Here is a 13,387-nt window from a genome sequence, read left to right as displayed (position 1 = left end):
TCAGCAGGATTATTGCAGTCACCCCGTCCTGGTCTTTCTCATCTCTCCCTCTCCAGTCTCCCCACCTCCAGCTGCCATACTAATCCACCAATTAACACTATTTCAGTTTCTTACTAAAGAGTGTATGGTAGCCACATACTGTAAAGTTTAAATCCCCCTGTTCTCTGAAAGGCACTTTAAGGCCCTCCATGATCTGAGCTCACCTTACTATCCCTCTCTTTCCAGCCAGGGTTTTGCTTTAGGCAAGTTGGTAGCATTGTTTGGCACATATGCCATGCTCATCCTCCTTTCTGTGCCTTTACTAACGCTGTTTCCCCTACCTACAGGTTTTTCTCTGAACCCTTTGCCATCTTTCTAATTGTTTCTCCTTTCTCTAAACACCTGCTGCTTTTATTAGCTGAATTGTCCATTTAGTATCCCTTAAGTGGGACTGAGTATAATTCTCTAATTATTGCCTGTTTGTGTTTTATTTCCCCCAACTATGACAGTTTTTAAGCATTTTGGTGTCATGGTCCTTGTATTCACTGTATGTAGTATACTGGTTAGATGATTGCCACTCAGCTATTGATTGGTTAAGTAATTGATTTTCTTTGTGTCAGTGAGGGTACTATGGGTTACATTTATTTTAATGGTTTCATATCTTAGCCCCAGGTTTGGGGCTTCCTTTCAGCTTTCACAGAAAGAACTTTATACTATTATCCTTTTATTATTAAGTACTGCCATGATGCCATAACCTCTTTTATTCTATGTTAGGCACCTAGATAGGGAAAAGTTCCCAGTTTTGGTATTACTGCCTCTTCAACACCCATCTTTTTTTTTTTTAATCTTTATTTTTTATTGGAGTCTAGTTGATTTACAAAGTTGTATTCGTTTCAGGTGTACAGCGAAGTAATTCACTTATAGATATACGTGTATCTATTCTTTTTCAGATTCTTTTCCTATATAGGTTACTACAGAGTATTGAGTAAAGTTCCCAGTGCTATACAGTATTCAACACCCATCTTGATCTCAAACCTAGCTGAGACTGTGAAGTGCCACTTCCAAATTTTTATATAAAAGAGGAGTGACTACAAAAAAAACAAAGGCTTTTATGTAGACCTGGAAGGACATGAGAGAATAAAAAACTCTTTTGTTAAGGTGGAGGAAATAGTTACCGTCCCAGAGATATGCTGCTACAATTCATTCCATTTTCTGTTGCCTCTTACCATTAAGATTTTTTGCAGCCAATCTCGAGTGTTCGCTCTAATGGAAGTTGATCTCGTAAAAGGCTAAATTATCATTTAAAGTGTGACTTAATATATTTTACGTGTTTTGTGACTAGACAGTACATACTGCATTAAAAAACTCCCACGGAATCCTGAGAGAAAAGAAACTATAGGAGATGGAGAGCAACAGTATGTTTATGTGAAAGATGGAGATGTGATTAAGACTGAAGGCGCCACGCTAAGGTACGTGAACGTGAATGTCCTTGAGACAGGGAAGGCGGGGCTGGGAGGGAGGGGGTCTGTGTATATGTCTTGTAAAAAGACAAGACATATTTGCTTGTCTGAGTGAAAATACCTCAGGAAAATACCTCAGCAGATCCAGAAGATCTGCTAACATTGGTTTCTCTGGGAAGAGAAATTGGGTTGCTTGAGTAACAGGGGAAAAGAGGAGTTTTCACTCTATCTGCCTTTTTAAAATTATTTGTTTGAATTAGTTGATCACCTTCTTTTAATAAATAAAATTTAAATTAAAAAAAATAGATTAGCATTTCCTGCTAGGGTGATTTAGGGATTTCTACCCATCAGTTAAATTCAGGGTTCTCTCGTGCTCTCACTTCCAAAAGGTGACCCATCCCTAAAGTAAACACATTGCCGGCCAGACCCATAATCCCCCGTTACCTATCTGAGGGATTCAAAAGGGTGTTTCAAACTTGTCAACTTTGAATCTGAACTAATTCTGGTTCTCTCTCCCCCACAATCTGTACTTGTTTTTTGACTTCAGGACATCTGCTCTCTCAGTACTTAAGATTTTTTTTTCCTTCTAAGATAGAAGCTGGCTCCTCTTCACCCGCGTACTCCCCTGCATCCCTCCCCGTGGCCCTCCCCATCTAATCAGGTTAGTTCTTAACCTCAGAAATATTTGGCAATGTCGCCTCTCTTTCTCCACGTCCACGACCACTACTTCTTGCTCAGTCTTCCTGTCTGCAGGCTCCTCCCTTTCCAATCTGACCTTCATTCCCCGTGTCAGTTGGAACCTGGAACAGCCCTCACTGCACACAAGGTAATGTTTGTTCTCGTGACCGTGTCAGTCTGGCCCCAGACTTCTCTGGTCTTCACTCCCATCACTCCCCTCACAGGCATAGTTAGCAGGGACACTCTGTGCAGCCGTGCCTTTGCTCGTGCCTTGCCCTGTACTAGGCATTGCCCCTGCCTCGCAACTCATCTCCCTGACAGACTCTTATCTGTTCATGCTTCAGACCTAATCCACATGTTACTTCAAGAACCCTCTCCAGGCATAATTCACTATTCCCTCCACTAACTTTGCTATAACCTTTATTATTTTGTATTAAATTGTATTGTAAGTTTTTTTGTATGTAAGTACCTGAAAAGGTAATCAACTCCTTAGCTTCACAATATTAGTTAATTCTAGTCGCTATGGTCAACCAACCCAGAAATGCATAATGGCTCAAACATGAAAGAAGTTTACTTCTCAGTCACATAAAGTCCAAAACGGGGTGCTGACTAGTGAGTGACCCTCCTGTAAGTGAGGTTGCAGGCTCCGTGCATCTTGTGATTCCATTAACCTCACTCCTTGGCTCCGAGGTCGCCGTGCTCACCTCCATCAACCCAGCGGGTGGAGAAAGAGCATGAAAGGGATCTTACCTGGAAGGTTTTCACAGACCCGGCCATCTCTTACATTGGCTATAAATTCAGTCATGCGCCACTCCTGACTGCGCAGGGACAGGGAAATAGAGCTTAACTTCGTGCTCAGGAAAAAGGGGGAATAGGTTTGATGACAAGCTAGCCACTCTGACACAGGCAGGTCCCAGATTCATCTTTAGATCCTCAGTCCCTGGCACTTAGGAGGTAATGGGTACTTGTCCTACACATAGTAAATTTACTAGCTCCAAAGAGGCGAGTAAATGAACAGAAGAATGAGAAAGAGAAAATGAAGTCATGGGTATCCATGCCACCTTTCAAACCAGCGTTCCCTTTTCTTCAGTATGCAGTGATTGACAGAATTTAATTTATAAACGAACTAATTTCTGGGAATGTTCTTTAAATGCTCTTATTGAAAATATGATAGTATCTCGTATAATTTGCTCATGGTACCAAAGGAAAACAAACATCATATAGCTGCTACTTCAAAAAGTATTTGGTATTCTCAGACAATACAGAATTTCGCCCATCACACACCAGCCCTAGTGAAAATGAAAGGGGTCGAGGCAGTAGGTGGTTCCCTGAGTCTTCTGTCTCAAAGGCGTGGGTATCACAGTACTGGTTTATCGGTTATCACAGAATTATGGATATTAGATCTATACCTAATTGCAGATTAAGAATATTCAGTGCTTGGAAGTTACTGCCACCCATCTGCCATGAATAGACCACATACTTTAAGCTTTTTATTAGAGTATTGAAACAGAAAAGCGTACCTATCATCCGTGTGCAACGGTGAGTTGTTACAAACTGAACAAACCCTATGAGCAGCACGCAGATCAAGAAACAACAATATGGTGTAGATACAGAGAACAGAGTAGTGGTTACCAGAGGGGAGGTGGGGAGGGGGGGTGAAATGGGTAAAGGGTATCAACTGTACCGTGACGATGGAAAATAAATTGTTGGTGGTGAGCATATTGTAGGGTATATTGAACTAGAAATATAATGTCGTACACATGAAACGTATGTAATGTTATAAATCAATGTTACCTCAAATAAAGAAAAAAAAGATTTTTTTTAACCTAAAAAAAAAGTAGGAAACAGTATCAGTGCCCCAAAGCCTCCCACATCTTGCTTCCCGTCACCACCCCCTCTCAGTGGAATACTGTCTCAGATTCATGGAATGAATTGATGCCAAGGAGCTCCATATTATATGAATTCTATTTAAGTTTTGTTTTACTGCCTTCTGATTAAGATAAAGTATGAGAACCTATCTATTTTAAGATTTGGGAGGAAAACTAATACAGAGAACCAAAAGAGTAAACTCACTTTTTTAAGAAGACTTTGTAAATATTTTCCCAAAATATGAATTCTTTTTTTTTTTTTTTTTGGCGGTCCGCGGGCCTCCCACTGTTGTGGCCTCTCCCATTGCGGAGCACAGGCTCCAGACACACAGGCTCAGCGGCCATGGCTCATGGCCCCAGCCGCTCCACGGCATGTGGGATCCCCCCGGCCCGGGGCACAAACCCGCGTCCCCTGCATCGGCAGGCGGACTCTCAACCACTGCGCCACCAGGGAATGCCCAAAATATGAATTCTAATTACGCTAAAATCTGAATAAAACATTTAATTTACTGATGACCGTGGTTTCCAATTTCCATTTTTATCAAGTCAGTAAAACCCAATTATTTTAAATATTAACAAGAAGACGCATAGTTAAGCAAAAGTTCTATAAGAAGGTTAAAATTTACTAAGTCTCCAAGTATTTGATGACCAGTTGATCTTTTCTGCTTGCCAATTTTGAAAAAAAAAAAATACGACAGATAATATCCACCAAGAACCCTTTAGTAAATAGTAGAAAGTTAGCAAGGTTTTTCAGTAAGGATTTGATTCTGGATGTAACTTGCAGGAGTTTTCTAGTGAACTAAGTTTAATTTCTCAGAGAAAAATCAGTCCAACAGCTTTTGTTGACTGTTCTACGTTTTCTAAGACAGCCATCGCTACAAAGTCTGTCTGTCACAGAAGTGGCAGAACTAGATCAGTGCTCTACCTGATGCATGGGAAGGCCACCACTGCAGTTTCTCAGATCTTTCCTAAAGCATCTCTGATGTCATTTCCTTTTCCCCTCCTGCCTATGTGAAGAGAATTTTAACACAGTTTTTATGCAAGTTAAAGCATTAGCCACGCAGGTGACTGAAGAATTGGAATTTCTGATCCCCTGATTTAAGAAATCTTAATTGCCTTCAGCCTGGAAAATATCAAAGAAAGCCATAACTGAGCTCTGGCGTGGAGAGTGGGAGGGGAATAATAAAGGAGGCGTTGCAGGCACATTGACGGATAAGGCAATTTGCAGACCCTGAAAAAGAATGGTTCTCCAAATGAGTTTTTGTAGATTATTAAAAAAAAAGATTGGGTTCTGCCCATGAATGCATTCTATGTATGATTGTTCATAGGATTGGCTATAAGATAGGATACACACCCACACCTACATATTTTTTTCCATGTTGGTTTGATTTACATGTAATATGATTCAGCTAATATCTGTCATCTCATATAGATACAATAAAAAGAAGAAGAAAAGAAAAATTTTCTCCTTGTGATGAGAACCCTTAGGATTTATTCTCTTAACTTTTTTACATATCATACAGCAGTGTTAATTATAGTCATCATTTTGTACATTATATGCCTGGTACTTACATTATAATTGGAAATTTGTACCTTTTGACTACTTTCCTCCAGTTCCTTCTCCCCTCACCAAGAACTTTATTGAACAATGTATTCACCATTTTGTTCCACTACCTTCTGCCACTTTTCAGGCAACTTCATAATTCCATCTTCCCAAAACTTTTTATTTTTTTGAGCAAAGAACTGTACCAGGTGCCGTTTATAGTCTTCCAGGGAATTGAAATATTTTCCATTAAGAGAATTTTATAAAGACTGAAATAAATGGAAATCTGAAGGTGCAATGTCTGGTGAATACAGCAGATGAATCGGAACTTCCCAGCCAATCTGTAACAGTTTTTGCCAGGTCATCAAAGAAACATGTAGTCTTGCGTTATCCTGATGGAAGATTATGCGTTTTCTGTTGACTAATTCCGGATGCTTTTTATCGAGTGCTGCTTTCAGTTGGTCTAATTGGGAGCAGTACTTGTTGGAATTAATCGTTTGGTTTTCCAGAAGGAGATCATAACAGAGGACTCCTTTCCAATCCCACCACATACACAACATCACCTTCTTTGGATGAAGACCTGCCTTTGGTGTGATTGGTGGTGGTTAATTTCACTTGCTCCACAATCTCTTCCATTCCACATTATTGTACAGTATCCGCTTTTCATTGCCCATCACAATTTGCTTTAAAAACAGAACGTTTTCGTTACGTTTCAGTAGAGAATCGTGTGCAGAAATACGGTCAAGAAATTTTTTTCGCTTAATGTATGTGGAACCCAAACATCAAAGCAATGAACATAACCAAGCTGGTGCAAATGATTTTCATTGATTGATTTGGATATTTTGAGTATGTCGGCTATCTTCCGCGTGGTATAATGTTGATTGTTCTCAATTAATGTCTCTATTTGATCGCTATCAACTTCAACTGGTCTACCTGACTGGAGCATCGTCCAGTGAGAAATCTCCAGCACTAAACTTCACAAGCCGCTTTTGACACATTCGATCAGTCATGGCACCTTCTCCATACACTGCACAAATCTTTATTTGCATTTCAGTTGCATTTTTACCTTTCTTGAAATGGTAAAGAGTAATATGCCGAAAATGTTGCTTTTTTTCTTCCATCTTCAATATTAAAATGGCTACACAAAAATTCACCAATTTTGATAAGTTTTTTCTTAATCATGCTGATATGACAGCTATCACAATACAGTCTAACAAAATTGTTTTGAATGAAGTTAAAGACAACTAGTGCTATCTTATGGAAAAAATTAATGAACTTTTTGCCCAACCCAGTAATCTGCATTTGCCTGGTGGCTAGTAATCTTGAGCATCTTTTCATGTCCCTGTTGGTCTTTCATGTATCTTCATCGGAAAAATGTTCAGGTCTTTGGTCATTTTTTTAATTGGAGTTTTTTTTTGCTGTTGAGTTGTATGAGTTCTTTATATATTTTGGATCTTAACTCCTTATCAGAGACATGGTTTGCAAAATTTTTTCCCATTCTGTAGATTGTCTTCACATATTTTTATAGTTGCTGGAAATATACTTCCTGGAATCATTTTCGTATAACATCGAATACTTTCATTAACAGGTTGCAGCAGGTTAAATCAGACAAGAGATGATTTCTAACATCTCTTTATTATTTGCCCTTGGAGCAACTATAAAATCGTAATTGTTTGCAATATATAAAGCACACTTAGAAACCACAAAAGCATAATAGTTCTTAATGTCAGTTCTTAATGCCTCTCAAAAATAATTGCTCCCATTACACTAGTGTCTCATGTTTTTGTACCTTATATCTGTTACATTTTTAGCAGATTTTTTAAAGACTTTACATGTCAATATTAAAGGATTTGATTTTTTTGGCAAAGGAGAAACTCTTCTAAGTTATAGTCATTTCAGTTGTTTTTAATTTATTTACTTTTATTTTATTTTTGGCTGCGTTGGGTCTTCATTGCTGCGCACGGGCTTTTCTCTAGTTGTGGTGGACAGGGGCTACTTTTCGTTGTGGTGTGTGGGCTCCTCATCGCAGTGGCTTCTCTTGCTGCGGAGCACAGGCTGTAGGCGCTTGGGCTTCAGTAGTTGTGGCACGTGGGCTCACTAGTTGTAGCACACGGGCTTAGTTGATCCGTTGCATTTTTACCTTTCTTGAAATGGTAAAGAGTAATATGCCGAAAATGTTGCTTTTTTTCTTCCATCTTCAATATTAAAATGGCTACACAAAAATTCACCAATTTTGATAAGTTTTTTCTTAATCATGCTGATATGACAGCTATCACAATACAGTCTAACAAAATTGTTTTGAATGAAGTTAAAGACAACTAGTGCTATCTTATGGAAAAAATTAATGAACTTTTTGCCCAACCCAGTAATCTGCATTTGCCTGGTGGCTAGTAATCTTGAGCATCTTTTCATGTCCCTGTTGGTCTTTCATGTATCTTCATCGGAAAAATGTTCAGGTCTTTGGTCATTTTTTTAATTGGAGTTTTTTTTTGCTGTTGAGTTGTATGAGTTCTTTATATATTTTGGATCTTAACTCCTTATCAGAGACATGGTTTGCAAAATTTTTTCCCATTCTGTAGATTGTCTTCACATATTTTTATAGTTGCTGGAAATATACTTCCTGGAATCATTTTCGTATAACATCGAATACTTTCATTAACAGGTTGCAGCAGGTTAAATCAGACAAGAGATGATTTCTAACATCTCTTTATTATTTGCCCTTGGAGCAACTATAAAATCGTAATTGTTTGCAATATATAAAGCACACTTAGAAACCACAAAAGCATAATAGTTCTTAATGTCAGTTCTTAATGCCTCTCAAAAATAATTGCTCCCATTACACTAGTGTCTCATGTTTTTGTACCTTATATCTGTTACATTTTTAGCAGATTTTTTAAAGACTTTACATGTCAATATTAAAGGATTTGATTTTTTTGGCAAAGGAGAAACTCTTCTAAGTTATAGTCATTTCAGTTGTTTTTAATTTATTTACTTTTATTTTATTTTTGGCTGCGTTGGGTCTTCATTGCTGCGCACGGGCTTTTCTCTAGTTGTGGTGGACAGGGGCTACTTTTCGTTGTGGTGTGTGGGCTCCTCATCGCAGTGGCTTCTCTTGCTGCGGAGCACAGGCTGTAGGCGCTTGGGCTTCAGTAGTTGTGGCACGTGGGCTCACTAGTTGTAGCACACGGGCTTAGTTGATCCGCGGCATGTGGGATCTTCCCGGACCAGGGCTCAAACCCGTGTCCCCTGCATTGACAGGCGGATTCTTAACCACTGCACCACTAGGGAAGCCCTCAGTTTTCTTACATGCTGTTATTTAAGAGTTGAATTTTGTCAGATGTCTTTGCAGTGTCTAGGGAGATGATCTTACCAGCTTTCTCCATAGCTTTATTATTATTTTCAGGGATCTTATAATATTGAAAGACCCTTGCATTTTTTGAATAAACTTTATTTGGTCATGATGGTATTATTTTTAAATTTGCTTTTGAATTCTATTTGTTAATATTTTAGTTAATATTTTTATAACAATGTTCATTAGTGAGATTGGGTGGTAGTTTTTTTGTGCAGCCTTTATCAGGTTTGGGAGTCATAAATTTTCCTTCTTTTTCTATGCTCTGGGGTAGATTGTAGTGAAATTATCTGACTTTTAAATGTTTGTTAGAGTTAGCCCGTGAAAATACTGAGCCTTTAGTTGCTAATGATAATTACACATCTTTTTAGTGACGCTTTATTGTTGCTTACTAGTAATATGGTCCTGTGAGTTAAGCTTAATGCATATGATTTAAGCTTCTTTGTGTACTTTTTATGGATTCTCTTTTTAATACAAGAGTAGGCTTTAAAAAGTTATGTAATCTAACTTACTTTGTTAAAGGTTTACTTATCATTATGACTTCCAGAATCTAAAAACCGAATTTGAGGGACTTCCCTGGCAGTCCAGAGGTTAACACTCTTCACTGCCAGTGCAGGGGACACAGGTTCAATCCCTGGTCAGGGAACTAGGATCCCACATGCCACATGGCACAGCCAAAAAAATTTTTTTTAATTTTTTAAAATAAAAACCAAACTTGAAAATACATTTGGATCATTAGGTAGGCTTCTCAAGGTCTTGAGGAAGAGAGGCACACAGAATTACCTTTGATGGTATGGCTTTGTTGGGCAGAAAAATACAGTTGCTCGTTGATACCTTCTCTCACCTGTTTTGTTCTGTTTCATTTACTAAAACCCCTATTATTTTGTTAGAACTCTTAGACTCGTCCTTTAACTTTTTTCTCCTATTTTCTATCTTTTTGCCTGTTTGCTGTACTTTCTGGGAGGTTTTTATCAGCTTTATCTCCTAATCCTATTTTTTTTCATTCCTCTTCTCACATTTTTAACTTTCAGGAGCTCTTTTTGCCCCTAAAGCCTCCTTTCATACTATCCTTTCTTGTTCCATAGTTGCAACTTCTTATCTCTCTGAGGACATTACAGTTTTTTGTGGGGCTGTTTTTCTTGGGGCTATCGAGGGGAGGTTTGTGGAAATTTCCTTCCTCATAATTTGTGGCCTACAAACTAGTTTGTTTTTATTTTCTCTCAGTGTGAAAGGCTTTCTTCACATGCATAGTGATGTGGTATTTACTGATGTCTTCTAAGGGAGACCTCAGAGCTATTGGGAGCCCTGTAGGTTGTGAACCTCACTGTAGGGTCATCTAGATGAATCGTTTAGTTGGGGAACCTTCAACATTGGAATCTTAGAGTCTTTCTTCCTGAGCTGGTAAAATTCCTAGAAGAGACTCTTCTAATCTTCATGTTGGATAAAGGCCTGGCTGCCAGCATTACAGGAGCTGAGTGTGGAAAGAAGGCTTGGGGAAATGCATATATTCACACAGGCTTCCTGTTTTCAGGATGATGTCACTACCTCTATCTGTGCCTGTGTTTTACCCTCTTCAAAGATTAAATCTCCCGCTTTTTCCCTTAGTGGGGTTGGGGTGCTTGTCAAGCTGCTCAAAACGGGAAGAGAATCTAAAGATCTGAATGTTTGTTACATACACTCTCAGCCAATCCTTGTTTTGGCCTCCGCACCCCACTTCACCCTCTGCTTCTGCATTCCTGGTGCCCCACGTCCTGAGACTGGAGAATTCTGCAGTGTAAATCTGGTTGGGTCTCAGCTTTCACCACTGCCAGTGTAGACTTCAGTATTTTCATGTCTGATAAGTCACTTCTCACTCATCTGTCTTCTTTCTAGCTTCTAAAATTTTGTTGATATGGTCCATTCTCCTCACCTCTGTGGATTTATGCCATTTTTCAAATATCCCTTTATGGTAATTTTATTGATGTTTTAGGAGGAAAAGAAAAGATGCAGGTGTTCAATCCAGTCTTTACCCAGAAACACACTTTCAATTCCTAAATAGTAAATCCAAACATGCAATTATATTTGCCTTGTCTTCCCCTCAAAAAGTCCATCATTGAGAACATTTATTCAAAGTATTCCAAGCACACAAAAATCCAATACTATTTAGAATAGGCAAAGAGAAGGATAATTAACCTCTCAAGCTAAATAAAATATAATTTAAACCTTATTCCATCAGACATTTATTGCTATCCCCTGTGATTCGATTATCTAGAATGTAAAAAGAATGTGAAATGGAGAGATTAATGCTACCTACCCCATACTAGGAGAAGGATTAAGTGTGTAATGCCTGTAAATCCCTGAAGTCAATGCCTGGCACGTGGAAAGCAATATATTAATATTAGCTACTACTAAGTACTAAGCACTTGGAATATAAAGATGAGAATACGACAGGAGTCCTGCCTTTTAGGAGTTCATAGCCTTATGAGGTAGAATGGTAAACACACAAGAAAACAATGTGAAAAACGCCATAATAGAAGTAAAATTCAAAGTACAGGAGTAATAACAGAAAAAAATGACCAGTACAGAGGGTTGTCCGTATGTGGCTGAGAAATCAAGAGCTCTGCAGAACAAATTACTTAGACTTCGTTTTGTTTGGTTTTTTTGTTTGTTTTTTGGCTGTGTTGGGTCCTCGTTGCTGCGCGCCGGCTTTCTCTGGTTGCAGCGAGTGGGGGCTGCTCTTCGTTGCAGTGCGTCGACTTCTCATTGCGGTGTCTTCTCTTGTTTCAGAGTACGGGCTCTAGGCACGAGGGCTTCAGTAGTTGTGGCATGCGGGTCTAGTAGTTGTGGCTTGCAGGCTCTAGGGCACAGTCTCAGTAGTTGTGGCACATGGGCTTAGTTGCTCCACGGCATGTGGGATCTTCCCGGACCAAGGCTTGAACCCGTGTCCCCTGCGTTGGCAGGCGGATTCTTAACCACTGCGCCACCAGGGAAGTCCCCTAGACCTAGTTCTTTATCTGGCTTATTATTGGTATAGTCATAAACCTTCATGTAGGAAATTCCTTCTCGGTCCAGTAGTTAAGACTCTGGGCTTCCACTGCAATGGCACAGGTTCGATCCCTGCTTGGGGGAATAAGATCCCATATGCTGCACCGCGCGGGTGAAGAAAAAAAAAAAACTTCATGTAAATATAAGTAGGAATTATTGAAATAAAAATATTTGTCATACTTTAAAAGTATTTATTTTCGGGCTTCCCTGGTGGCGCAGTGGTTGAGAGTCTGCCTGCCCATGCAGGGGACACGGGTTCGTGCCCCGGTCCAGGAAGACCCCACATGCCGCGGAGCGGCTGGGCCCGTGAGCCATGGCCGCTGAGCCTGCGCGTCCAGAGCCTGTGCTCCACAACGGGAGAGGCCACGACAGTGAGAGGCCCGCGTACAGCAAAAAAAAAAAAAAAAGTATTTATTATCATAGTTTTATTTATCAACAAAAACAAAGTTGAAGGAGAGGAAAAAGGAAATAGAAGTATGTTAAATTTTTTATCTTATATAGGGTGAACTCAATGAAAACTGCTGTGTTCTTTTTTTATATATAAACTTATTTATTTATTTTTGGCTGCATTGGGTCTTCTTTGCTGTGCGCGGGCTTTCTCTAGTTGCGGCGAGCGGTGGCTACTCTTCGTTGCGGTGTGTGGGCTTCTCATTGCGGTGGCTTCTCTTGTTGCGGAGCACGGGCTCTAGGCGCACAGGCTTCAGTAGTTGTGGCTCGCGGGCTGTAGAGTACAGGCTCAGTAGTTGTGGTGCACAGGCTTAGTTGCTCCGCGGCATGTGGGATCTTCCCGGACCAGGGCTCAAACCCGTGTCCCCTGTATTGGCAGGCAGATTCTTAACCAGTGTGCCCCCAGGGAAGCCCCTGCTTTGTTCTTAAAATTTTTAACAAGAAAGAAAAAATCATGTTTCTTTTAAACTTTTAGATAACCACTACTAAAGTAAAGTATTTACCATTTATTAAGCATGTAACTTTGTGCCAGATACTATGCTAGGCACTTAAATGCTCGTCTTGAATCTCCCAGCAGTCCTTTAAGACACATGCTATTCACATTTCAATGAAAAACTGACATTAAGAGAAGTTAATTTGCCCAGTTTTCTTACATCTACTTAAGTGTATGTAGCTTACAAATCACTAGGAAAAAAAAAAAAAGACGAAAGAAAATGCAGTCCATATAACCTAAAGTGACAGCAAGGAAGTCGAAAAACCAGAAAGCTTGAATGTTAATGACTGAAGTGAGTAAGACATATTCATTATGGGGAAAGGAGGAGAGAAGGGCAATGTAAATAGGAAAACTATTCTGCTAAAAAAAAAACCTCTGAGACCAAATCAAAAAATAACAAAAGCACCATTTTTAAGGATGCTCATTCAGTGTTACTGATGGAGGAAAACTGCCCACAATAGGAAACTAAATGAATTGTGATTCATGCATATAGTGAAATACTATGCAAGCATTAAAAATCATGTTTTAGAAAAATAATGATGTAGG

The 13,387-nt window shown here is 39.4% G+C and overlaps 1 protein-coding gene across 1 annotated transcript in view; it reads left to right on the top strand.

The window, feature by feature from the left end:
• Nucleotides 1-13,387, top strand: part of LACTB2 (lactamase beta 2) — a 33,470-nt gene that overhangs the window by 10,185 nt on the left and 9,898 nt on the right. The window contains exon 3 of the mRNA XM_007460780.1: nucleotides 1,322-1,448. Coding sequence (XP_007460842.1) covers nucleotides 1,322-1,448 — 127 coding nt within the window. The remainder of the gene's footprint in view (nucleotides 1-1,321; nucleotides 1,449-13,387) is intronic.

This window comes from Lipotes vexillifer, unplaced genomic scaffold (genome assembly GCF_000442215.2).
Source record: "Lipotes vexillifer unplaced genomic scaffold, Lipotes_vexillifer_v1.1 scaffold27, whole genome shotgun sequence".
Taxonomy (NCBI): domain Eukaryota; kingdom Metazoa; phylum Chordata; class Mammalia; order Artiodactyla; family Lipotidae; genus Lipotes; species Lipotes vexillifer.
This window is presented reverse-complemented; position numbering and strand designations above follow the sequence as displayed.